At 42.2% G+C, this 27,123-nt stretch overlaps 1 protein-coding gene across 4 annotated transcripts; it reads right to left on the bottom strand.

Moving 5' to 3' along the window:
* Positions 1-55: 55 nt before the first annotated feature.
* Positions 56-27,094, bottom strand: strip2 (striatin interacting protein 2). 4 transcript variants are annotated; one of them, XM_034578423.1, is made up of 22 exons: positions 26,763-27,094; positions 20,737-20,806; positions 18,788-18,862; positions 16,296-16,424; positions 15,451-15,571; positions 14,434-14,502; positions 13,539-13,645; positions 13,303-13,430; positions 12,676-12,864; positions 11,933-11,983; positions 9,097-9,329; positions 8,217-8,282; positions 8,069-8,132; positions 7,715-7,786; positions 7,508-7,582; positions 6,940-7,037; positions 6,304-6,430; positions 5,022-5,122; positions 4,818-4,884; positions 4,613-4,717; positions 4,129-4,333; positions 56-2,986 (listed from the first exon to the last, which is right to left on the bottom strand). In XM_034578423.1, the coding sequence occupies exons 1-22, from the start codon at positions 26,871-26,873 to the stop codon at positions 2,736-2,738; spliced, it is 2,514 nt and encodes an 837-aa protein (XP_034434314.1). In that variant the 5' UTR covers positions 26,874-27,094; the 3' UTR covers positions 56-2,735. The 4 variants fall into 4 exon arrangements, with proteins under 4 accessions (XP_034434314.1, XP_034434316.1, XP_034434315.1 ...); XM_034578425.1 differs by having other exon boundaries at positions 9,097-9,314; XM_034578424.1 differs by having other exon boundaries at positions 14,434-14,496.
* Positions 27,095-27,123: the final 29 nt, after the last annotated feature.

Genomic DNA, 27,123 nt, shown 5'->3' with positions numbered 1-27,123 from the left:
ACCCTGCACGACTCCCTCAACTGACAAATAATTATTTCCCCAACAATCACAATTGTTCAACATTGTTTAATAAGCAACTCTGATATTGTTATTCATCATTCTATTCGATAATGCCTCTATAGATCTGTAATTGCACATACCCTGAATAAAATTCAGTATTGAGTATTCATCTATACGATACAGATATGTTAATGCATGTAAGAAAAAACACAAATACTGTACTAATATCCAAACAATGCTAAACACGTCTGGTAAGATACTGTACCAGATACAAGAAAACAGCACTTTCATTGATTGTACAATTTTCAGGTAGAAAATAACATTTCTGTATTGCAAACCTTAGTGGTGATAAATAAAAAAAACTTACATATCGTCATGGAGGCAACAATAATTAAATAAAAAGAGAAAATGGCACACTAATTTGGCACAAGATACAAAAAATACATAAATACTAACCAACAACTAGTTATTGTCTTTGCCTACTCAGTAAATGTTTCGATCATAGACTGTATATAAAGATGGATGACATAACAGTGAAGCCAAAGGATCTTGATCGCCCTCTAGTGGTTGGCTGTAGTTTAGGTCATAAATCCTTCCACCTGTAAGCAGATGGTACACATCAAATATATTTCTTTCAAAGATGTTTTTTGTCACTTTAGGTAGTTCTCATCACACTGATGTTTGCTCAAGCGCCAATTTGGTTTTAATTTGTGAAACTGACTTGTAATTGGTCGAGCATGTGTAGCGACAGGACCTCGCTACCGCAGCTCCATCCCTTGATCGTTACTGCGTAGACTGACTCCAAATGCACAAGATAGCAGTGTTCGTATCCGGGATATTTTAGCTTCATTTCTGGATAGTGGAAGGAAGTGAACAGGTGTCATCGATATTTATAAACAGTCCATGGACAAGTGCTTGAGGTGTTATTTTAGTATCTGACAAATGTGTATTCATCACTACATGTCGTGAGCTAGACAATGAGACAGAAGCTTGTAAAACTGTTGCAATATATTATCTCCATAAACCTGAGAATCTGTTATAGTTTTTTTTCAAACATGTCACCTTCCTGAAGAAGAAAAGCAAAATAAAACCCCTCGTAAAGCAGCACACTGTGGCTTTAGGATTAAAAAACTACACTTCTAATTGTGCTGGATACATCATTAGACAAATAAAGGACATTCCACATACAGTTATTTAAGTGTGAACAGATACTCAAAACTACACAGTGGCCATGCACATTCCCACAGAGAAGATTCTTCTATACACAGATAATACATGACGGCTCCTGACCCGTCGACACAAGTCGATAACAATCTGAACCAGTGACGTGGAAAAAAAGGTGGTCACGCTTATTTGGCCTCTGTGCTCGTGAATGTGCTTCAAGTACAGAAAGCTCTCAACTCAGGTGGTAGGTACTCGAATAATAAGGTTCCGTTGAAGACGAACTAGAAAAACAGCACCATGTGTTTTTTTGTGTTCTTTCAAACAAGCGAGGCAATGGCCACCACCGGGGAGCTGGTTTAATATTTAGTGGTTTTACGTGTTGTGCTGTTGTCAGACAGGTGGAGAGCAAGTCAGCAGGTTGAAGCGCGCAGTCGAAATTAACCTACAAACAGAATTCCTTCTACTCTGATCATGGCTGGGGTTTTAATCATGCACACGAATGAATCCTGGAGGACGTGAGTGATTACAGATCTGATTCTGTGATGTCAAAGATACTGAGCTTTTCTGGAATAACAAGGATTCTAGTGTATAGTTGATTTTCAGTTTAAAATAGATCAAATAGGTAAATAAAACCTACCTCACAATGCAGTATCTTCAAGCAGATTCTGTTTGCTTTGTGCCCAAATAACCATCCTCTGCATTTTTTTTAAATACTTAGAACATCCACAAACAAACCGCACACTTACAGCTGGTATATATATATATATTTGTATATTTTTGGTGCCTTCTTTTTTGGAGGAAATAGCTCAGAGAACTGGTACTTATTTGGACTATCAAAATGACCCTGTGGTTTGCTTCCAAAAGGCATTTTTCTTCTACAAAATACATAACAAAAACTTGATCCATCACCGAGAAACTACAAGCCAATAGGCTCCGTGTCAAAATAAAAAAAAGGCATCAACTGAATAGAAATCATTTAAATTTACATCTTCTTTTGAAAAAAAATTGTGTCATAAAATGTTTAACTACTCGTATCGCTACAAAAGAAAAGAAATATCAGTAAGTTAAAAAAGCACCAACATTTTAGAAAGAGGGGACAGAAGAGTTTCTGTTGTAATGTAACACTAAGGGGCAGTAAAGTGGCCAGAACTGTCTCCTGCTACAGTCATATCAGATGTTTGTTGTGAACTGCTACCTCTCTTCTCACCTGTCACGTCCATGTGTGTTCATAGTAGTCATAGGCACATGTTAGCGTCAAGTGTGTGTGCATGTGTGTGTGCATGCGTGTGGCGTCTGTTTTTGCTGAGCTCGCCGCAGGAAGCTCCGTCTGCTCGTCACCTCTTCTCCTCCATCTCCTCTCATCCGGGCCCGAGAGGCCACTTCTCCAACTCCTCTCCTCCACATCACTGATGTGCAGATTAATATTCCCTTCCTCACTCCTCTTCTCCTTGGGCTCCGTTTTCTGCAGCAACGCCTGTAGCACCCCTACAACCAAACTGACAGGCTTGTGTGTGTGTGTGACCTTTGACTCCACCGCCTCTCACCCCACCCCCCTCGCTCTCTCATCTCCATCACGGATTCTGCAGCAGCCCCTCCCACTGGATCGGCTGCGAGAACACCTCCCTCTCCAGCCACATCTCGTAGCTGTAGTGGAAGTCCTCGGGCAGGTCCACGCGCTGGCCCAGCACGCTCTGCAGGCAGTTGTCCACGGGCATGAAGTCGCCGTTCTTGTTCTTGTCGTAGCGGCGGCTGTTGAACTTCTCGATGCTCTCACGCAGGGCGCACTCCTCCGCCTGGAAGTCCCAGGGCCGTGCATCGATATCTGGGAAGAGAGGAGGAAAAATTCTTTAAAATATACATATGAATGTTCAGATCTTTTCTCTGTATTTTTTTTATCTCTCTTTTCATGCTCTCCCTTATTTTCCTTTTATCCATCTATTCATTCTAACACCAATGGTGACAGATCACTTGCTCTTCCACAAAGGGACTGTGACCCTGAAAAGTCCCCCGTCTCTCTGTTGCCATGGCAACGCAACCCCAGTCGCCAGAGGCTGTCGTACCATTGTAGATCTCACATATTGGAACATACAGTTACCATACAGGCAGAGACATAAACGCAGCATTAATTATACAATTAGCATTTACTAACCTGAAATCATCACACAGCTTTGAGTGAATGCATTTTTACTCTGCAGGATTTGTTCTATTCATCAGCTGCATGTAAGGGTGGAGGAGGACAACTGGGACTAATTATCACTGTGACGGCTTCATCTATGAGGATCTGAGAGGTTAAACCGAGCCACAGCTCCAGGAGAATGACGAATACGAGTCACAGCGTGCTCTGATAATGAACGCTGCAGATTGTTTTAGGATCTAACGTTCCTGAGGACTATAAACGTCTTTTACAGAGGCTGCACATTTTTTTACTATAGAATACACGTCAAATGTCCACACTGGTGATAAAAGATAGATGGAATGATGAATGTAGATAAAGAAAGGTTGCAAAAGAGACAAAAAAAAGACCTTCTTGGTTTTGAAAATATACTCAAAATGTATTTATTTACTAATTCATGTGTATTTTATCATTCAAATATTTACAATGTTGCCTTTCCTTCCTGAATTTATTTTTTGGTCATTATTCAAATTGTTTACTCTCTGTACCTTAGACTGTAAATAAAGATGGACAAAATCTCTCCCCTTCCTCCCTCAACTAATGAAAACCAAGTGGAAAAGTTCTTGCTCAGACATAATAAGTTTCATAAGAACAAACTATAATGACAGAAACTATATTTGAGAAAATTCTATAAGTTATGTATAAAAATATTAAGTTCTAAATTATCTGCAATACACTGTGAACAATCTGGCTCATTTTGGCTTTAAACTCTCTCTCTTTACCAGCTCAGCTTTGCTCAAAGTGAACAGTTTAAACAGTTGATGAATCTGGTTCCCCAGACTCTTCTTTACCGTTTCCGTACGCCCAGTCGTCATTGAGCCTGTGGCGGACTTTCTGGTAAATGGCTGACATGGTTTTCATGTTGCTCTTCCTCCACTGGCGGCCCAGGTACTTGGTCTGGATCTTGAGCAACTTGAGGACGTAGAGCTGCATCATGGCCTGTTTCACCTTCAGAGCTCTCTTCAGGATGGGGGCCGACTTGAACACCACCAACATCTGTTAAAGGTTATTATCGGGATAAAGAGAAGAGCAGAACTGGTGTTTTACGATCTAAATATTAATCCATGGCTGGAAAATGTGTTCTGTAGCCCTCCTTAGTGTTTCTCTTCAAACTGATCGAGCCCTGGATCCGAGTAAAATTACATATTAGTGTTTAGTCTATGTCAGATGCTGATAGGACACAGATGACAGCAAGAGATGCATTTATTTAGAAATTTAGATTTTACATGTATCATGTCACATCTCCAGACTCTGCTGTGATTCAGATTTCCTCACCATGGTCCTGGAGTGTTTCCACTTGGTCAGTTTGTTCAGGATCCTCAGCAGGTTGATGCACGAGAACAGGTTCCTCCAGCAGAATTGGTTGCTGTCTCCTGCTTCCTGAAAGAACACACAGACTCAGGTCATGGTAAGTTCTGGAAGAGCATATTCATACTTGACCTTTATGCAGTTAGGATGCGTCGGGTGTGTTGTGACTCACCAGGCTCTCAGCTGTGAGCTCAGGCATCTCATGGACCACACAGTGAGGAAAGTCCAGCACGCAGATGCTGAAGTGAAAACACACAAAAAACAAAGGGTCCAATTCTCGCTTCAGTTTTGCTCTTTTTGGTGGGATATAGAGAGATAAACTGTGCTGTTCAGAGACATCACCAGTGTAAAGGAGTGAAAGAGAACAGGATCCTACCTGTTTTTGGCACTGATATAGGACATGATGTTCTGGTTGAAGAACTTGAGGATGAGTGGGATACAGTTGGCGAACACCAGGTGCTGGGAGACAATCTCAAACTGCAGAAACAGAGAAGGCGTCAGTGTGGAAGAGTTACACAGGAAAAGAGCAACAACTGACAACAATAATAATTATAATGATAATAATAATAATAATAATAATAATAATAATATGATCAGCTTTATTTGTATAGCACTTTTTTAATAAATTCAAATTTACACAAAGAAGAAATTCACTAGACTGATTTTTGTTATCATTTGGCCTTATAGAAAATGATTTCATGTTAAACTCATATACCACTTTTTAGATGTTGTAATAGAAAAGGACAGATGAATAGATAGAAAAAATCCTGTAACCAATAACCCATTGATGAGTTTGCTGTGTGGAGAACAGGTCAAGAACCAGTGGATTTTTTATCATTGTGTGGCAGCTGAATGAAAGTCCTTCACCTCACACAAGGAGATTTACAAAGATGAAAAACAGGAGCGACTCTGCTTCTGAAACTCATCAGCTCATATTACAGTATTTTATTGAGTGGTCGTTGAAAATGTGCTAGATTCTGCTTTATTTTACTGCATTCAATGATTTGTCCAATGTTATAATACAGTGTTTGTGTGGTGGTCAAATAAGACGAATCGATACGACTCCCCACATCAGCTGCACTCTGCTAGTGTAATCTCTCTTTGTGGCATCAGAGGGCGCCACCACCATAACTGGGAGGAGCAGCCAATTACAACACAGTGGAGGAATGTCCCTTCCTAGCAACAGAAAATATCTGCATGCGCTGCAGATGAAAAAAAAAAATAAAACCAAATATTTTGCTAAATTATATTATATTATTATAATTAGGAGCAGTTTCTCGGCCACATTCTCTCTTTCAATCTGTTTTCTGTTGTCATTGAGATGAACAGGGCTCCGACTGTCAGTCTGAGATGGAGGCTGGCACGTGGGGGGCTGTAGGTCCAAAGGTGGGGGGAGGAGACGAAGATGAAAAGAGGGGAGAAAATGGGAACGCTTGACCGGATAATCAGGTGGAGGATGGTGTAGGTGGCACTGGGGGAGGTGCAGCGTTATTTGTGCATGTGTGATGGATAGAGAGAAATAGATGTTAATGTGAGCTGCCTGTAGTTGTGTATTGTGCACGGTTATATGTGTGTGTGTGTGTGTGTGTGTGTGTGTGTGTGTGTGTGTGTGTGTGTGTGTGTGTGTGTGTGTGTGTGTGTGTGTGTGTGTGTGTTACCTGATAGATATGGTTGAGTTTGAAGTGCTTGAGGAGCAGCAGCAGCAGAGCAGAGATGGCCTTCACTATGATTTCCTTGTGACGGTTCACGTCAATTCCCAGCTTCATGCTCTGAAGGACTGTGATACTGGAGGACACGACACACGACACACACACACACACAGACTGTGAGGCCTTCAAGTCTATAATAATACAGCTTTATCTCCATAAAAGAAAAAAAAAGCATTAGAAGACTGACAGCTCATTCCTCTTTGAAAACAAGTATATTTTCAGTTCAGAGTTTTCCATCGATGTCAAGCTGAAAGGATTTCAGCGATAAAAATATCAGACTGGGTTGTGAATTTTTAAAGCCGTTTTTTCGAAATAGGTAACCTTTCAGTGTCAGTGAGTCACCTGTAGAAAAACAACCCAGACAAACCATATTTCTGATAGTTTTCCATCAAAAATCTAAACGTTATAAAAACGGAACTTTTCTTGCCTATGTTTATACAAATAAAGAGAAGAAAAGTAAAGAGATTGCTCGAGTTTTATGAACATTTGTGACTCGAGTGCTAAAATGCTCAACAAACAGCTACTGTATATGTGGCTCTGTATGTCTGTGGCTGCATGAAAACAGCAGTCTGGGAGAGGACTTACGGCATCTCCTCAGGCAGCACGTCAGCCAGGATGTTGATAGAGTCCGTTTTGGCTTTGGAGGTGGGAGCTGCGGCCAGCAGCAGCTTCAGGAGGGCAATCTGTCACAGGAAAAAAATAACTGAAAAAAACATCACAAGAAACAGCTTGACACATTCATCATCTTAGCGCAGGGTGAATTTAGCCGAGTTCCAGACCTTTAAATTGCTTCTCACACATCAACAGATCTGTGATACTCAAAGGAAAATGGTTACTCCATCTGATTATAGAGACAATCTCCCCTGAACTCCATATGCTGTACCTCAATACATCTGATAATTACTGTATATCCACATAAAGGTTTGCAGCAACAAAAAAAAACGTGACTTACATTATGTGTATATGTAAAAAAGACATATCTTTAACTTATAACAACATATTTTAGAGCAGAAAAGTTTGATGTTGTGTGTTTTCAAGGCAAAGAAAAAAATCAAAGAAGCATTATGGGAAATTCCATTTGCTTTTCTTGTTGACGACCACATCAAACAAAGAACAATAGAAGTGTATGTATGTAGTATTATCAGCTACTCACCACATACTGGGAGAGGTTAGGAAGCATACCCAGGTACAGGATCTCTGCTGAAGTCTCCTCCACATCCTCCTCCCCCTGAACAACACAATACACGACATTTCAAGTAGTCATCACTTTAAAAATTCCATTCATCTCATGTGTGGTCTTCAAAGATTTTGAGAAAAGCATCAAATTCCTAAGTTAAAAAATATATAAAAGATAACTGACCAGAGTCAGCGGACACTGTTGCAGCTCGTCCTCCCTCTTGATCTGGACCTCAGCAATAGACACATATTTGTGCTGAAAAACAAAAACAACAGTAAATACTGCAAATCAAAGTAAAAGGGTTAATTAGCATTGCTGACTGACAACCAGAGGTGCATTAATCTGTGTAACTACACTTCTCAGTCTGTGTAAACAGGACGTATGGATTTTCAAGTGGGGTGCCAGTGTCAGGGGATTCAGCAGCGAGGGCGTATTGATTAGGAGATTGTAATGAGCCAAAGAAAAGAAGAAAAAGACCAAGGAGAAGGAGATTTGCTCTTAAATGAGTTAAAACTACAGAGAGAATGAGACGCTCACCTGCTTCAGAGTCTTGACACTCTCGTGGATGGGTCTGGGTAAGCCCACCAAGGTCTCTGTGTCACTGCAAAACAACCATCAGTTAGACCAGCGTCTGAGAGGAAAGTTTGAAAGAATAATACGAGGACGTCTCAGAAGAAATACCCACTTTCCCAGAGTAAAGCCGATGAACTTGTTTCTACTGGTTTCCAGGAAGTGCTCGATGTCTTTCTCCCTGTGGACACACAGACGGGCTGCAGTCAGATTTTAGATCCATCTCTGAACGCCTGCTGCTACAATTATGTATCCGAACAGGCAACTAATCGCAGGATTTTCAAGGCAAGCAAACACCCACACAAACACACGCAAGCATTCTCAAATCTCATCAGTCACACTATCGGCTGCTGCTCTCTGTGCAGTGGGTTCAGAAGCTGCCACTGATCAGGCCTGTGTGTTGCAGACATGGACATAAACACACTTTAGGTCTGCAGATATTTCGGTTTGCAGATATTGTGGCATGATAAATAATATAAAAGTGTCCTCTCTTAGATGCATTATTCATGTCCTCAAAGCAGCAGCGAGCCTGCACCCTGCGGAGACACACAGGCTACTGTCTGGAAAACACAGATGGAGAACATATTGCTGGATGAGAGAGCGAGGAGAGACGATTTCATATATTTAGCTTTAATTTCTCAGAGCTTCCAGAAAGATAATGGCATTCAGTCCTGGTTGTCCAGCCAAGGTTTCTCTGATGTAGTGGTTAAAATGGAAGGTGGCCAACCATAACTTGGGAGGTTTTATTATTTAAGTGCTGTTAGAAGACTAAAACGTCTGCTGGGGATCATTTTAGGAGGTCAAGTCATTAATGCCTGTGTTATTTTCCATAGATAGCTTTCACATAAGCTGTTTGTAACACAGCTTGCTGAAGTTAAGCATAGTGTTTGTATATCATTTCCAAGTATGGGAGAAATTAAAGTGTACAGCACCTTATCTTACTTTACTAACAAAGCCGAAAGCTGAATCCGAAACAAAAAACCTGAGCAGTTAACCTGACTTTAGGGGCCCAGGGGAGGCCCTTGGGGAAGTTGACCCTCTCCGTAGGAGGTCTCAGAGGAGGCGGTGGCGGCGGAGGCTGGATGATGACGTCGCGGTCCAGAGGGTCCACCTCGCCCTCAATGCCGCTGTCCGTGTCCTCGGGGTCCTCCTCCTCATCCCGGGCGTCGTCGTTCTTGAAGGGGTCCCGCTCGTTGTACGTGTCCAGGCTGTCCTGTTTGACCAGGGGCTGGGAGAGAGAGGACGGGTGGTTAGATTGAGACTGAGTAACAAATCCAGCCAATAATTTTGACATTTCCATTAAACCAGCAGCAAAATCATACAACTGCATAATGACTTGACCCAAAACCACTACACACACTTTACCTGATGGCATAACCTTTTACCTTTATTTTATATTCTCCTGTAAATCAAGTATTTCCAAAATATAAAATAAAAACTAATACACAGGCCTGACCTTTCTGGAAATGGTAATAAAATGATGATTCCATTGTGTTGCCATTTATGCTTGATATAGCTTCAATGAAGAGTTGGAATAAGCTGATCAGAATACTGTATATACTGTGTGATACTGTCAAACAACATGGACTAAATTCATTTGAACAACTTAAAACCTACATTTGAAAACAGCAAAGTAAAGCAGTTAAAGTTAAGAGGTTAAAGTTCATGGGAAGCTTTAAATATTACATTACTGATGCTTTGCCACTATGCCATTATTTTGAAGAGGTGAAGTTTAGGAGAGAACTAAAGTTGTTTTGGATTAATGGCTATTGGATGATATCTTTTCCCTTATTCACCCCTTAATGTTTGGTGTCTCCCAAATGACTGTATGAATAATGTAAATGCACTGCAGGTAAACTTACAAACAGGATTTTCATTCCCTCAGGTAGGTAACACAAGGAACACAAAGAAAAGAACTTAACCAGGCATTTTCAGTTCAGATTCATGCCAGTTTCATCGAAACAAATCGAATGTGTGTGCGAACTGTTTCCATCTGCTGATCGGGCTAATCTGAAAAGTAATAAAATCTGTATTGTTTGGAGTGTGTTTGTAGTTTGCGGATGGTAAGACGTCCCAATGGACTGGAAAAATCATATAAATTTACACTGACCTCAGTCCCGTCGTGTAAAAAAATACCATTTCAAAAAAAAAAAAATCAATGTCACATTTATCTTTAGTTTCCACAGCAACTTCAAGCAACATTAGTGATTAGACTTACCACACGTTTAAAACCAAAACAGCAAAAAAATGCAAGCAAGGCCCATATGGCTAAAACTGTATATTAAGCTCTCATCAACAAACAATTCCATTTTAGTTCAAGTGTTAAACACGCACAAGCACACAGTATCAAATTCTCTAATGAATGAGTGTGGCAATAGTGCAAGCATCAGGCATATGAGTCAGCGGACTAGACATAAGTTGAGATAGTGCAGTCGATGTATGGTGCGCCAGTGACAGTGCTAATGCTAATGTCAATGCTAAGTGAGGAGTGTATGGTGGAGAGGGAGGAAGGAGGAGGAGGAGGAGAAACAGTGTCGTGAGCCATTCTCTATGGAGAAGCCATTCTGTGAGGTCAAGCTAAATGTTGTTTCCATCGGGGTTAGGGGACAGCCGCTTCCAATGACATCCATTTCAGAGAGAGGTCAAGTGAAACCCAAACACCTGCGGAGGTAAAACAGTGCTCGTAATGATCTCGCTTCACCTCCTCCATGAATGCATTTTCATGACATTGACCCCTAGTCCAGAGTCCACAGTGCAAGGTGATTTCTTTTGAGGCCAAACCCAGTAGCAATGTGATGAAAACTACACAGGGGGGGGGTGCTACTACTGCAGATGTCTGAGGTGACCGTCTTTATGGGGACAGTGGATACAGTGAACGTTCCAGTGCCAATGATAACAGCCAGCAAGTCAGCCCTATCTCTCAAACCCCCATACCCATGTACTGAGCAGGCCACAGTGGAGGAAGAGGAAGAGGTGGAGGAGGAAGAGGTGGAGGAGGAGGAGAGAGGAGGAAGAAATAAGGTAAGGAGAGGAGGACAAGGGACAGTATGGTGTTGGAGAGGGAGGTAACGGGCACAGTAAGGAGGAAGGAAAGTGCGAGGAAGAGCAGAGAAGCAGTAAGAGGATGAAGGGGAAATGGAGAGAGAAATAGGAACAGGGATAAGAAAAGGTGGGAGAGCAGAGGAGGAAGAAATATGGTAAGGAAAGGAGGGGAGGACAGTATGATGGCAGATAAGGAGGGAGAGGTGAAGACAGAGGGAAAAGCACAGGATGGAAGTGGGAGGACAGGAATTACGGGGAGGAGAAAGAGCAGAGGAGGAAGTGAGGGACGTAAGCAAGGTAAAAGTAAGATTGAAAAAGTGTACATGGGAATGGAGGAGACAGGTGGGGATTATAAATAAAACATAAAGCATTAAAGGAAGATAAGCGAAGGACAGAGGGAAATAAGAGACACGAGAGGGAAAGTGAAAAATATGCAGGTGGAGAAAATGAAGAGAGGCAGAGAGCACGGTAACACCACAATGACTCAAGAGCTTTAAACTTTTGAGTTTCCGATCCATTTCTTTCTTGACACAGATCAAATCTAAATCAACATGCGAGGGGAAAACTGGGGCAAACACCAACAAGCTTGGATAAGGTTAAATGACAGGAGGAGGAAGATCAGGGAAGGACAGAAAAATTAGGAAGAAGGAGGAAGAAAGGCAGGGGGCAGATAGAGGAGGGAAATAGAAAGAGGAGATTGCAAGGACGTGGGAGAGGAGTGCAAAAAGGTCCAGCTCGATGCAGAGAGGAAAATGCAGAAGGAAAACGAGGGAATTTGTGGGTAAAGACCTGCTTCTTGGGAAAGGGACTGTCTCCTTCCAAGCTATCAACAAAGGCACTCTGTGGGGACACAAGGGAGACGGGCAATGAGAAACCATAAGACAGTTAGAAAGAGAGAGAGAAAGAGGCTGTCGGGTCAAAGCTCTACGAGAAATACAAGGGGCTGAGATTCCCCGACACCAGCACCGAGATCATCTGTGGTCACTGACTTACAACAGGGAACTGATGATGTTGGACTTTTGGAAAGAAGAGGTACAGAGGGAATTTAACAAATCAAATTTACCTGAAACGGATGGAGCTGTCCAACAATATAAAGGGCAAATTATGGAGAGATGAGTCTTGGTTAGCTTTTATAATGTGATGTTAGTAATATAGTTATGTTGTAGAGTTAAAAGGTATCAAACACACTTTTGTCTTCTGTTACTGAGATAAATTAACAGCTGGTTAAACACCAAGTGTCTTTTAAAATATTGAGAAGAAACTAAAGTGCTGATATTTTTACCTCCATCAAGGACGTTATGTTCCTGTTCCTTTGTCAGCATGATTATAAAAAAACTACAGAACGGATTTCCATGAAACTTGGTGAAAAGATGGGACATGGGCCGGAAAAGAACCCATTTAATTTTGGTGTAGATCCGTGCAAATCAAGTAATTTTTTATTAATTGCGACATTTTAGACATTCTCACAGATTTCCCAGGGAATTATTCATGAATTTTGATTTTGTGTGTGGAGGATGAGGGAGGTCTTGTACCCTGCGGCTGCGGCGGCCCCTCTTCTGCTGCTGCTGCTGCTCGATGAGCTCCATGGCCGAGGCCGGGGGCGAGGCCGCTCTCATCGCCCTGACCACCTTGATGCTGTCCTCCGGTAGAGGAGGCAGGTTGAGTCGCTCCCGGCCTCGCACCTTCATCTGCTGGAGCTCCAAGAAACCCCCCAAGGTGAACTGGACAGAAGGATGGACCGACAGTAAGACAGCGTTGGGAAATGTAATGCTATACACAGTATATATATATAAATCTATACATGTGGTTTGTGCATTTTGTAGGTAATTTGCATAAATACAACATAATACACATCATTTTTGTTGTTAATAAAGTTTCACTACCTGTCGTGGACCCTAAAATGAAATAACATCTACTTGTGACCCCTGATGTTAAGTTTAAAATGTCTGTGACTTGTTAGCACTTCAGCTGATACAATTTAGATTCAACACATATCTGAAATAGTCTTTACACATCTAAAATACAATACAACCCACTAATAGATAAACTGATAAAATAAATAGTGGAGCAATACTTTATATTTTGATTTTCTCTTATCTTCCGTCCCCACATGTTTGTGCCTTATGTGGATGATGTATGACTGGTTGTGACGTACTAACCAGTATCGTCTTCCAGAGCAGCAGGAGGACTTTCTTCATGGGGAAGTGTGGGGCGTTCATGCTGCAGAACTTGGTCACCATAGTGAAGAGGAGCAGGGCAAAGGGTTCTCCGTTGTACAGAGGTGAACCTAAAGAGACAAAGGTCAAAGCCAATGTGTTTGGATTGTGTGTATGGATATATGAATATCTCTCTCAGAACATAGCACTGTGTGGTTCCAGGAGTGAATGACACATACCCAACTCATTCTTGAAGGCCTCTCTGGCTGCGATCCACTCAGGTCGGTCATCCTCTGTTTGAACTCTAATGGTCTCCACCATCAAATACATGATGCTCAGTAACACTCTGCAAAGAAAAGAAACATGCACACAGGTGAGTTTGACCGTGTGTGTGTGTGCGTGTGTGTGTGAGGCATGTAACTGGTGCCCTAAACAGCATCAATAGGCTTACAAGGGATCTCCATGTCAAAAAAACTAAAATGGCGAATAAAAAAAAACACTGGGTATTTGTAGTCTGCTTTTGCCTATAAAAATGGGAGGAAAAGATTCCTGGGCTCTGCCAGATGAATAATGCAGCATCCATCCACATTCACCTGATGGGTTTTATGCGCTTCACTTTTTTCAAACTAACTACAACGGTTTTCAATCTTGCGGCTGTAATTAGCTGCAAATCTACTCCTCTTACCTGTAATTATATCTAAGTGTTCATCCGGGGGATGCACAGGGGAGCTTTGTGTGTGTGTGTGTGTGTGTGTGTGTGTGTGTGTGTGTGTGTGTGTGTGTGTGTGTGTGTGTGTGTGTGTGTGTGTGTGTGTGTGTGTGTGTGTAAAGGAGCGTTTAGCCAATTTTGCTCAAAAATCAATCCCATTAAGTGGAAGCAAAGATTGAAAATGAATGTGAGCAGCACAGAAGATAATTACATTTTGGGGATTAGATGGGTACGTGTTCATGCAGGTAAGTCTGCACATCTGTTTATACATGAGGCCGAACAACACAAGGGTAAACAGCAAGAGAGGAAACATAAAACTGAGAAATAGGAAAATACAATATAAAAACAAATAAATATTTTTGCATATGACTTATGGGCTTTGTCCTTATGTTAAGAATGTGGAGTGTTGTGGTTATACTCCTCACCTGAGCTCTGTGCTGTCTGCAAGAGAGATGGCAGGTTTCCTCACTGCACTGCTGCACGCCTGGCTGTTGCTTCACACACACACACAAGTAAACAATTACATTATTTTACTCGTTTAATAGTAAATGATAGCCAGACTGCACATTAAAGGAATCAAATAGAGAACAGGTGAGAATATACAAATCTGTATGACCACCACATAATAATGATATGTTGTGTAGATCAAACCCACTCTCATTTTCCATTTAATGCCTTCTTCTTTCTTTTTTTTTGTATAACCAGCCATGACCTGCAGAGCCCCATGTGTGCATTTTCCTGATTGCTTTGCTTACAATGCTTTGCTGTGCAGCCTGGCGATAGCACAGACTGTGCCATGATGCCTAAGAGCAGCTTATGTAACCGCAAAGAAACGCTGGATCCCAACTGAGACTGATACCAGCAGCAGCAAAGCTGACTTCAAGGAGGCGCTGCCATGCCGAGTCCTCACCGGATGGTTTGAAGTGTGGATCACAGACGGCGTGTTTCCTGTGTTTCTGCATTTCAGTTTCTCTCTGTGTGTATTTCTAAGCCCACAAACCTCCTCTGCTGTCATTTGAGTGAGCTGTTAAAAAGGAGATGGGGGATTTGGGAGGGGACAAAGCATGTGGGGGGAACCCGAGCTTCAGAGATGGGAGGATTCTGGGAGAGCTTTGATCTTGTAACGAGACAAAAAACATGTCGACTCTTACTGGCATTGAACCTATGACCTTTTGGAGGTGTGAAACCTGCCGCCCACTCAATGAAAGACCTCAAGGTAAGAAATCATAATCGATACTACAGCCCTCCCCATTCCTTTATTGCTGCAGGCCCTTACCCAAGGGGGAAATACATTTTAAAAAGAGCTCTTTTGCACCTCACTAAGAATGATGCTATTGATCTTTCTTAGTAACTGATGATCTGGCAGTTTTTTCTATTATAGAAGCAAATAAAAGTTTTTAATGACTCATATATCCCCAGCAAGTTCGGTGCAGCCTACTCACTCTATCTCCATGCTGAGCAGCTCCAGCAGTGCCGTGAAGATGCCCATGTCGTAGAGCAGAAAGACATTGTGTCTGGACCAGTGGAGCACGTCCACCTCGGTGTCGCACTCATCAAACACTCCTGGGTAAAGGTGCGAGGAAAATAGGACACAAAGCGTGTTGGTTTTTTTTGGTGTGTGATTATTATTTTTTTTGTTATTCCCAGATCCATAACACATTATTCTCTCTCACATAAAGAGTTTCAAACTGTAAACATCACACAACATAAAATATGTGCTACACAGCCAAACATTGACCACCAACTTTTAGAAAGACAAGAGAAGAAGATTTCCCATTCATTTTCTCTATTGACCTTTCAGAAAATCCTGACCAAAAAAAAGCCGACCAGCAACGAGATGAATGGTGACCATTAAACATTTGATTCAGAGCAAAATAATCAAGTTAGGAACAAGACTGTGAACATAATTATTTCAAGAGTGACGGAACTATGTATCCCATAAACTGTTGGGAATGATCCTTTCTCAATGACCTTCAGCGCTTCTTCTTGAGTTTGACCTTGTTGTTAATATAGTGTTGCAATATATTGTACAGTATAGTATAGTAACATAGTGTAGTAGTGAAATGTTAATCTTCATTTAAGATATTTTGGCATGCCAAAGTAGGAAGCGCACAGGTAAAGATAATAAAATAAATAATGACTGAATTCCATTTAGTTCTGCTACTAGGCATGCTAGCCCAATGTCATGACTTATAGGACCCGAAAATAGAATGGAACCACTAATTTAATTATATTAGTGACAGCTGTATTTTTCCTTCTATAAAGACACGGTGCTAGGTCCACGTACCCTGGGCCAGGTAGAGGATGGCTCGGGCCACCTTCAGCCTCTTGTCTCTGTCCGTCACCTCCAGTGCGTCCAGCAGCCTCATCACGTACGTCCTCTGCTCCTCCACCGCCAGCTCGATCCACCTCCTGCCTAGAAGACAACACAGAGTTCAAGGATGGATTCTTTTTTCTTTATGCTATCTTTTTATTAAAAAGTGACCGGGAAAACTCCCATAGAAATAGAAGGGGTTAACCTTTGACCACTGAAACACTTTATCTGTGTACAAGTGACAACTGATCAATCAGTTCTTCCTTGAGTCCAAATGAATATTAGTACCAAATTTAGGAAATTCCCTCAAGGCATTATTTAGATATCGCGCTTTTCTCGAGAATGGGACGGACGGACGAACTACGGGAAAACATAATGCCTCAGACCATTGGCTGTCGCAGACGTATAAAAAGGATTATTAGCACTAGCATAAACTTAGTCTTATGTAAAGCAGATCTTACACTACTACAAAAAAGACACACAACTTAAATGACAAGCAGGCCTTCTCTGGATAGAGAATTCGATTAAGTAGACAGTAATCAGCTTAAGAGTCATGATGATCATCATGATCAGAGGAGCAGGGATCTTCTACTTAGGAGACTCTGACTTACACTGTCAACTCACATCTTAGAGATATTAGACATGTTAGTCATGTGAATGACTGAGAATTTAAAGCTAGATGCGAAAAACACATATGAGTAAACTGTCAGTGGACGTGATGTACACACACTCACACTCACACAAAGAGCACAAGCCAATCAGTAAAACCAGCCTTTGACAGCTCACATGCAGCGCTCACACAAACACAGACACACTAATGAAAAGCCTGTAATGCAAAGAGGCAGCTCCGGGCTCTATCTCTGTAAAACAGCAGCCGGAGCTCTCATCTAATCCTGCTATTCATCTGCACTCGGAGAGGAGAGGACTTGTGAGTTAGAGGAGGACACAGATCATCCGGCTCTCTCGCTCTAGTCCAAAGGGAAAGATGCTTTTGTTTTGTGTATGCTCACAGAGCCTTGGGACCTTTGTGGCGTCTTGTTTATTCTCACTATGGTCTTCGTGTGACACAATGTTTTCAACATTATTGGTCCTTCATTCCAAAGAAATGGGTTGTTACTGAAATGATTAGCACCAAATAGGAGAAACTGAAAATAAACCATAGGCTGTATATAAACCAAAACAATGATGTAAAAGAGGCTAAAACACCCCTTAGAGCTGAGGGGAACTGTTGGAGGATATTTCTCTGTATATATCTGTACATCCAAATCATCTCATTCACCCCCAGGTGGCTGGCTGCAGTATAGGTCATAAACCCTTCCTCCTCCATGTTAATGGATGGGACTTAGGCCGCACAAAAACTTGCACGTCAGAGAGATGAGTCTCAGAGATGGTTTCTGTCATTTTAAGAAATTCCAATCACAATTGTATGTTGAAGTACGAATTTTTCCAGCAAATGCATTGCATCAATATTATTTTGCACATCAAGTAAAGAAACACTGTATTAAAGCTTGATCTCTTTGTCAAACTGGCAAAAATGTCAAAGTTCACGTCGGAAAATCCGCTTTGTTCTACATTAATCGCATAGTTGGGATGGGGCCCCTCCCATCAGTATCTGTGGGGATATTCAGCCTTTGAACAGATTAAAAGAGCAGAGCTTTGATGTTCCTGGTCACCCTCGCCTCACACCACTCGGCTTAAAAATAAAAACCCACAGACACACAGTGAAGAGCAGCTCTGGCTCACGTTGGACGTCTGACGTGAGAAAACTGAGCTTTCACAGCTTTTGGTGTGAAGCTGAGAAATGCACAAAAGGAAAGAAACAAAAGAAATGGACTTACAATAGAATAATTATAGTTGGTCAATCTGAAATGTAGTTATTTCTTGTAATTACATAAATTGTATTGTGCTTACCGTGATGAGAAAGCAGAACAATGCTGCATGGGAACATTTTGTAAACCTTCAACCTTTCACTTAGGGACGCTGTTATCTGGCAGCAAACTGGAGCCAGTCGGGGCATTCAGAGCTACACAAAGGGACTCAGTCTTGTTGTGTCAGTCAACACAAGCCACACAGTCGGAGGAGCCGTCAAGGTCTCTGTGATAAACAAGTAACAACAGCAGCCGCAGCCGCATCACTGGTCTGCTGGCTGTGGACTTGTGTGTGTTTGATACGTGTTGGTTGAGTGTGTGTGTTTGTGAACCTGTTTTGTGTTAACGTTTTTGTACAAGTGGCATTGACAGTCACACCTGTGGCCTCTACTACGAAGTGAGTTCAACATACCCAGGAAATCTTTCTGATATCTGGGTGAACTTAACCTGACAACGCAATCAGGCCACACACACACACACACACACACACACACACACACACACACACACACACACACACACACACACACACACACACACACACACACACACACACACACACACACACACACACACACACACACACACACACAGTACCATGGCTCCTGAAGTCCTCCTCAAAGTAGTCTCTGTTGAGGGCGAACTCCGGCTCCTCTGTGTAACTGTAGAGCTCTGTGAACACAATAATATAGAATTATAGCCAAAGCCCACATCCGTCAAGGCCAAACAGTCCAGTTAAATTTAATCAAGTTGCAACAAATTACACACACTCATAGATATGAGCTGCCTAAAGTATGTAGTGTATTTTTACAATATCGTAATTCTATACTTCTGTCTATATTTTGTGTTTCTATTTATTGTTAATGTCTTGGTTTAAGCGAACGATATTTAAGAGCAGAATAGAAAACAGCAATAAAAAAATAGTACAGAAAATAAAGCCGACACATAAAAGCTCCCGCAGGTAAAATGTACCAACCCACAAAAACAAACAGGACACGCTCTGAGCTCCTGTCTCCTCAGTGTGAGTCTGATCTGTTTCATGCTCCGTCTAACAACTGTTCACTGTGTTGTGCATCTCGTCCTGCTCGGAAATCTGTCGTCATTCCTCCGACACGAGAAGCTGTTGCTGGAAAATCGCCGCCACTGTCTATGTGCTTCACCAACACTCTTGGCAAATCACCCACCAGGAGAACAATCACTTTGACTTTAAATCAATGCTGTTATTAAACGTTTCTCTCATACACATCTACTGGCATCCCCCAAAAAACAGGTAATACTGTAGAGGAGAGGAATCTGAATAATACATGGGAATAAACTACTTGTATTAGAGTACAATAAGACATGTCAGTCAGCATTGTTGCCTGTCATTTATGCCTCTTTTGGGATTTATAAACCAGGATGCACATGAAGTGTTACCAGATACACAGATAATGGAGCCTGAATGTATAATCAGTGTTCATGATTACTCATAACATTAGTCATACACATAAGGATTGTGTCTGAAAAACATGTCAGGACCAGAACATTTGGTTCTCAGCTTTTTACAACGTGTCAGGTTATCAGCTCCACCATGTTTTCAGCCCTGTCCATTGGTTTGTGTGTTGGTTTGTTGACTTGTCAGCAGAATTACCCAAAATCTACTGAACAGAGTTCCACAAAACTTGGTGAAAGTATGGGACATTGACCAAGAGAGAGACATTAAATTAAGGCGCAGATTTGGACAATGGGACAAATCCTTGACGTTAATTTTCAAGTTTTATGACATTGCCATTGGATATTTCACCAATTTCCCAGGGAATCTATCTAATCTAATAATCCCCCAAATCTCTGTCCCTCTGTGTGTGGCTCATATTCCTCCAGAACTTTTCATCATATTATCTTCACACTTGGCTTTTGTATTGTTAAGGGCCCAAGGAAGTGCAGTGTTGAACTTGGTGTGACACGTTCAATATTAATAACTGATTCTCCAGTTCGGGGGTTCTGCGTACAGAGTCGAGCTTCACTGAACTTTGAATAAACAGGGTTCTGTGGACTGACTCCAGCAGCCGGTCTTTACTTTGTCACGGCTCAATTACTGCAGAACACTTTTACAGTTTCAGAAAGAAAACTGTAACCAGCATCACCACAGGCCAAACAAACAGCCCTTTCCAAACTGGCCGGTTTAGAACAGGCACTGCACTATAGTGTTTCATGAATCTTGGCGGCTTGATTGAATTCAAGGGCTTTGGCAGAGGTCTGGTTCTTTTTATGAATAACACTTAAATATATGATTACGGTGTTGTTCAGATGAGTGCAGATGCAGGATTATTTTTCCAATCATTAGCACACAGTAATTTGCATGCTGAGTAGAAACCAGAGGATTGTGTGGGTGAGATTTTGTGTCACACATGAAAACCATTCATGACTTCAGCAGCACATCAGACATGAAAACAATAAAATGGAGAAAAAGTGTGTTTGCAAATGGAGCTGTGCACAAATATTCATTCACTAAAAAAAAAAAAACATAATTTTAAAACATTTCACTGTGAGTTGTGGAGGAGTCTGACCTGAGAGCTCAGCGGTGACAGTGTCCGTGTCTCCATACTCGAACTCCAGGTTGGGAGAGTCCATGGAGCTCTGTGAACACAAGAAAACACACATGAGCTTGTGCAGTAGTGTAACACTGAACTCGGCCAATCACAGATGCCCTCACACCCACATACAAACAGACACGCAAACACACTGCAGGCTATTCACACTTTGCAACAGCTACCACTACTCTGCACTCCATTTGCCTTCGTACACACTTCAGCTCTACACATCACCCACACACACGCTTTAGGCTCGTAGTTTCGCCTGGTGTGTGTGTGTGTGTGTGTGTGTGTGTGTGTGTGTGTGTGTGTGTGTGTGTGTGTGTGTGTGTGTGTGTGTGTGTGTGTGTGTGTGTGTGTGTGTGTGTGTGTGTGTGTGTGTGTGTGTGTGTGTGTGTGTGTGTGTGTGTGTTATCTGCTGGATCTCCACACGCTGCTGATGAGTAATTTACATAATTTTCCCTCTCACTTCCCCTTATCCGGAGCCACTCACAATTACAGGTGCTCTCAATGGGCACACTCAGCTACAGTGCCGCTTTAATCAGAAAGACTGAACAGTCACAGGAGGTTCTCGTCCGTCCTGCTGCACCAGTGAAGCAATAAACCGCAGGAAAGAGAGGACGCAGGAGTGGACATGGCCCCTGTTGCAGAGCAGATTAGCTGCTGTGTCCAGGCTTGGGTCTTTCTCTCAGATCTGACTTCAGCCTCACCCTGTGATTAGCACGTGTCCAAGCTTTCAGGAATGAAAAAAGATAGCGGCTCCAGGGATGGCGATGTCAGTCCACCACTGTGATCCAGACTGAAATATCCAAACCGCTGCTGATAACTATAGAATACGCTTGTGTAAGTCTCTTTACTAAATACTTTTTTTACAAAATAACATCTTACTCAGAAGAGCATTCAAATTCCAATTCAAAACAACAAGTGAGAGTAGTGTGTATGAGTGTAAAAGGATGGTGAACAGGATAACGGCTGTGAAAACTGATTGTAAGAAGGTGGATAAATACTGAATGATTAAAGTGATCGCAGTAATACAGACATAAATTATGTACAGTTAATGTGAATGAAGTATATATGTACAGGACCAGGTAGCAACATATGGATAAATATAATACAGCAGGTGAGTAATAGAATAAATATAGCAGCTGATAAGTAAATCTGAAGCTCTCAGCATCACTATGTTAGAATTGTCATTTTGAGTGGGTTATGTTGTTGATCGTCTCAAAGCACAGTACAACCCATAGACTACAATGATGGGCGACATGACAGCTTCAAAAGTGAAGCCAAATCATGCTGATCACCCCCTGGTGGCTGGCTGCAGTAAAGGTTATAAACCATGTTTCCATAGTTATTTGATGCTATAAAAATGGGTTGAAAAGTCGTGACTGACAGCTGAGACAAACTTGTGATTGGACGAGCTTGTTTATCGGCAGGACCTCAATGCCAAGGCTCCAAACCTCCATCATTACTGCGCAGATTCTGGCTCTGAATGATGTCAAAACTGCAAGATGGCGGCTTCGTCCATCTTTATATACAGACTATAATACAACCTCATATTCTTTCTAATGATGAAAAACTAGTTAACATGTACACAGACACACACACACACACACTTCAGTGACACAAGCAAACAAGCTCACAGAGGAGTTCACATCCTCATTACACATATATAGTCACACCTCAATAAAAGCAGGCTAATACTGCACAATGAAAAAAAGCATGTAGCCATACAAACCAGGTAGTGGATTTCCAATAAGTCCATATGATAAAAAAGAATCAAATAAAAGAACCAGGATACATGTGTGAGATCACCTCCTGGGACGAACAGCAGGGAAACAGAAGTAAGAGAATCAAGCTGGCGACAGGAACATTATTGTTTTTTCTCTGTTTATCTTTTGGGTGTGAGACTTGAACTGAAGAAATTTCCCTACAAGGATGATTACAGATTCATGTCATGTTAATGAGATTTAAAGGACATCAATGGCAGGCCTCCAGGCCCCGAGCGCCAGACGTGTTAAACCCTGTGAGAGCCGCCCTGAGACCCGGACCAGCCCACGACTGTAAATAAGGATGTGCTCTGAGTCAACAGTCCTGGTTAAATAACTGCTGTGTGCTGTCATGTATAAATACCTGCTGCTTCCGAGTCAGCACCAACTGAAATACACAGCAGCACGTCAGCCACCGGTTTGTTTATGACATCGAGCCGCAGTAATGTGGTTTGATGTCATTACTGCACTTGTAAACCAGGAAATGAAAAACGGCTTGGGAGCACGGATGATTTACCGAAAATTACCCACAAGTCTGAGGGCGGCGGCGGCGGCTTTGAGACCAAAATGCTGACTGACAAGCAGAAACTATGTCCACATCTTTGGTCTCATCTTTAGCTTCCTACACTACAAATTAATGTAAACGACATAATATCACCTTTGTGTAACTGCTCAGTAGTGATCAAGCTGCAAGGGGCCAATTAGGAACAGCAATTTCACTGCTAGCTCTCAGATGATAATGTGCAGAAATTATTATTAGGGTAGGGTCACAAATACTTGAATATATATCTGTAGCGAACCTCCTGTTCTCCTCTAATCTTTGCAAGCGAGGGGCCGAATAAAACCATTACTTCCTGCGGTGAGGCTTCCTGTGGAGATCCATTTCGGCGAACTTTGACCCTCAACATTTGCCTGCATTCGAGCTTGTGTGACCGTGTCGTTAGATCATAATCTTATGGATGAATACTTGTAATTTTTTAATAGCTTGATCACATATTTGGAAATTCAAAGAGGTGCATAGTTTTTGCAGCATTAGAAAACCACATGTTGCTGATTTTGTGGTTGCTGCTTAAATGATACAAAGTTCAATTTCAAAATTGTAAAAAAAAAAATCCATACACCAACATTCATCCACTGCTGCCACTGTACAGTCCCTTCACAACTTTTTATATTACTGAAAAATGCGTCTCATATTTTTATGATTATGAACAAACATTTTTATGATCAGTTCAGTCCACAAGGTCAAAGGGACGTCTTAAAATATTTATGTTTTGTCCAATCAACAGATCATCCAAAGTAAATGGAGGACCCATGACTCAAGTTTCCTTTTTAAAGATGCACTTACAAATAAGTGTCCCAGCTTGGAGGTGTGGGTGCAGCCAGGGCTCAAGATTATAATAGTTGCATATTACAGTAAGTGTAGGATCTTTTTTGGGCTTGTTGCTGAGGACTTAAATTGACACTATCCCATGTTCTTTTTAAATCTGCTTCTTGTGAATCCCATTCATGGGAGTGCACTAGTGAATTGCTGGAGTAGCCCTTAAATTAAATAACCCTCAAACGCCTTCGAAATAATATAACTAATATCAATGTAAAAAAAAGAATGAAAAGAAAATAGTGTTTTTTTGAAAAAGAAAGGAGTCCGAAATCCAAAGATTGTAAATTAGTGATATAAAGTGTGAAGCTAAACTTACAATGATTTTCACTTTAAACCTTCAGTTACTATTTAATTTAATCAATAAGCTATTTACTATGATGTGTCACAATTATATAAAATACCTGTCACAATTTGTTGGCGCACACGTTCAAATTGTCTCCTATTTTGACCCGAATTCAAAACCAAATGATTCTTGATCTGCAACAGTATCAAACTGAGAAAAACAGCAAATCCTCTCATTTAAAAAGCTGGAACCAACCAATGTCCCTTTATAAAGACTGAAGATTCATTTGGACCCGTCCTTGAGGTGTTTACTAAAGAGCCCACTGTCACCTGAGGATGTAAAAGTGACTGACTGCTCTTTTCAAAGCCAACTGAGATTTCTCTTCAATCCCTCGAGCAGCAACACAGACAACCCTCTCTCTCCCTCTCTCTCCCTTCAGTCAGTCACTCCTCCTCACCCTCTCTCCCTCTCCAGTCTCACTCACTGGCTCGTACGCCAGCACTCCCCCCCCTCTCTGCCGCCAGCTGACAGCGAAATCCGTCCCCACGCCAACCTGGCACGGCCACACACCCTGCACCACATCAGCGTGCTAACACCAGGCACGACGTCAACACCCCCACTCTGACCAACATTTACCACACGGACAACACATGACTGCTTCACGGTCAACACACACGTGAGCGACTCAGATTTGAGGTTAACATCACAGATGCCGGGTCTCTGGTGCACTGAGGCCAGGAAGCATCAGCATCAGCCCACGGCTCTGAAAAGTGTACAAACCAGAGGAGACTTACAGGTCCATATTTCAGAGGGCGACTCCAAACACTCATAAAATTGATTGCAAATTGCCTTTTTGATTGGATAAAGATGAATTGTTAATTGAAATTAACACAATTATGGGCACATTTTTGAAGAGTTATGGTTTCCATTGTTTTTGTGCTTGGAGACGTTATTCAAACATGATGACGATTTTGATTATTTTGATTTTTTGTTGTGCACAAACGGACCAACACTCCAAACTCAGATTTTTTTACAATTTACACTAAAAGAGAGAAAACCTTTTTCGAAGAATTATTTACTGCCTGATAAATTACTATAATGATCATACTGATTATCTAAATTGTTGCCAGTTCATCTAAATTCAATCTCCTGGTCGATTACTAATTTAAGCTCTGATTTAGCTGATTGTCAGTTGTGTATTTTGCAAAGGTCATAAATCTGAGTCTAAACACTTTCATTAATAGCTGACAAGCCAATTAGTCAATAACTTGGTTTGTCCGTCAATAGAATTTGCCTGTTTAAAACAATCAGTTTAGTTATTTTTCAAGTAAAATGCCAAACATGCTGCTTTTCTTTGTCATGTATGTTATCAAACTAGATCTTTTAGTTTTAAATTTGGTCGAATAAGATTAGATATTTGAATCAGTCACAATGGACCGTGAGAACGTACAGTTTGCATTTCTCATTATTTTCCAGTATGTCACAGTCGAAACAATAGTGAGAATAATAATAAATCCAAGAGGGTCACAGCTTGTCATTGTTATGTGTTTGGAAGAATTCATGTTTAAAATAATGATGATCACATTACCACAGGCCAAAGTAAAGTCTTGTATTAGTTCAATATGGATATAAAGCTTATGCATTGTGCTTGATGATGGTGTGTTTGGTGTTGGTGGGTTAAGTGGTAGTGGTGGGTTTAGGGGTGGTGGTGGTAGTCTGGTGCTGGTGGTGATGGGTCTGGTGCTGGTGGTAGGGGGTCTGGTCGTGGTGATAGTGGGTTTGGTGATGTTAGTGGGTCTGTTGGTGGTTGTAGTGGATCTGGTGGTGGTGAAAGTTGGTCTGGTGGTGGTGTTAGTGTGTCTGTTGGTGATGTTAGTGGGTCTGGTTCTGGTGGTAGTGGTGGTGGTGGGTTTAGTGGTGGCAGTGAATCTGGTGGTAGTGGTGGTGTTGGTGGTGGGTTTAGTGGTGGTAGTGGATCTGGTGGTGGTGGTGGTAGTGGAAGAGGTGTTAATGGTGGATTTAGGGGTGGTGATGGTAGCGGGTCTGGTGGTAGTAGTGGGAGGTTTAGTGGTATTAGTGGGTCTGGTGGTGGTGGTAGAGGTGGAGGTCCTGACAGCAGCAGTCACCTCTCCCCACCTTCCTCCTCCTCACTGAGCACCACTGTAGGATTACTGCTGGGTTATTTATAGGAGCCGGTGCCAAAATAGCACCTTGGTGTCTGTGAGCCTGTCTGTCTGCATGTGTGTATGCTTCAGAACACACACACACACACAAACAAACACAAACATACACACACACACACTGCATGGAGAGCTGAGTCTGAAAACTCCCCAGCAACAACTACACACACTCACTCTGTCTCTCTCTCTCTCTCTAACACACACACACACACACACACACACACACACACACACACACACACACACACACACACACACACACACACACACACTCACTCACTCTCTCTCTCTCTCTCTCCCTCACACCCACACACACAAACACACACACACCTCCAGTGCGCCCCAACACCACACGCTGCCTTCTCCCACTGTACACAAACGCCTCTCGGATTTACCTCCGACTCCTTCTGCTGCTCCTTGAACACATCTTTCCCCCTCGGCCTCAGTCTGTCTCCGGTATCGTTCAGGTTATGGATGATCGGCACCTCCATGTCCTCCGCCTGCATCTCTCCGGGTCTCCAAGGCTCACTGCCTCCTCGTCCCCCGCGGCTGGTGCATGCCGGGCCGGCGTGGAGAGCTGCTGACGCTGCGCCGCACCAGGGGGGAGCTCCGCGGACACACACACCCACACACCGAGCGACTCGGTCCGGAGAACAAGTTCAGGGTCTGATTCTCCTCCTCCGGCACACCAGCCAAGTGTGTTTGATTCACTGTCCCTGCGCGCCCCGAGAGGGCGGGGTTAGAGAGAGAGAGAGA

Source organism: Hippoglossus hippoglossus, chromosome 23 (assembly GCF_009819705.1).
Source record: "Hippoglossus hippoglossus isolate fHipHip1 chromosome 23, fHipHip1.pri, whole genome shotgun sequence".
NCBI lineage: Eukaryota > Metazoa > Chordata > Actinopteri > Pleuronectiformes > Pleuronectidae > Hippoglossus > Hippoglossus hippoglossus.
This window is presented reverse-complemented; position numbering and strand designations above follow the sequence as displayed.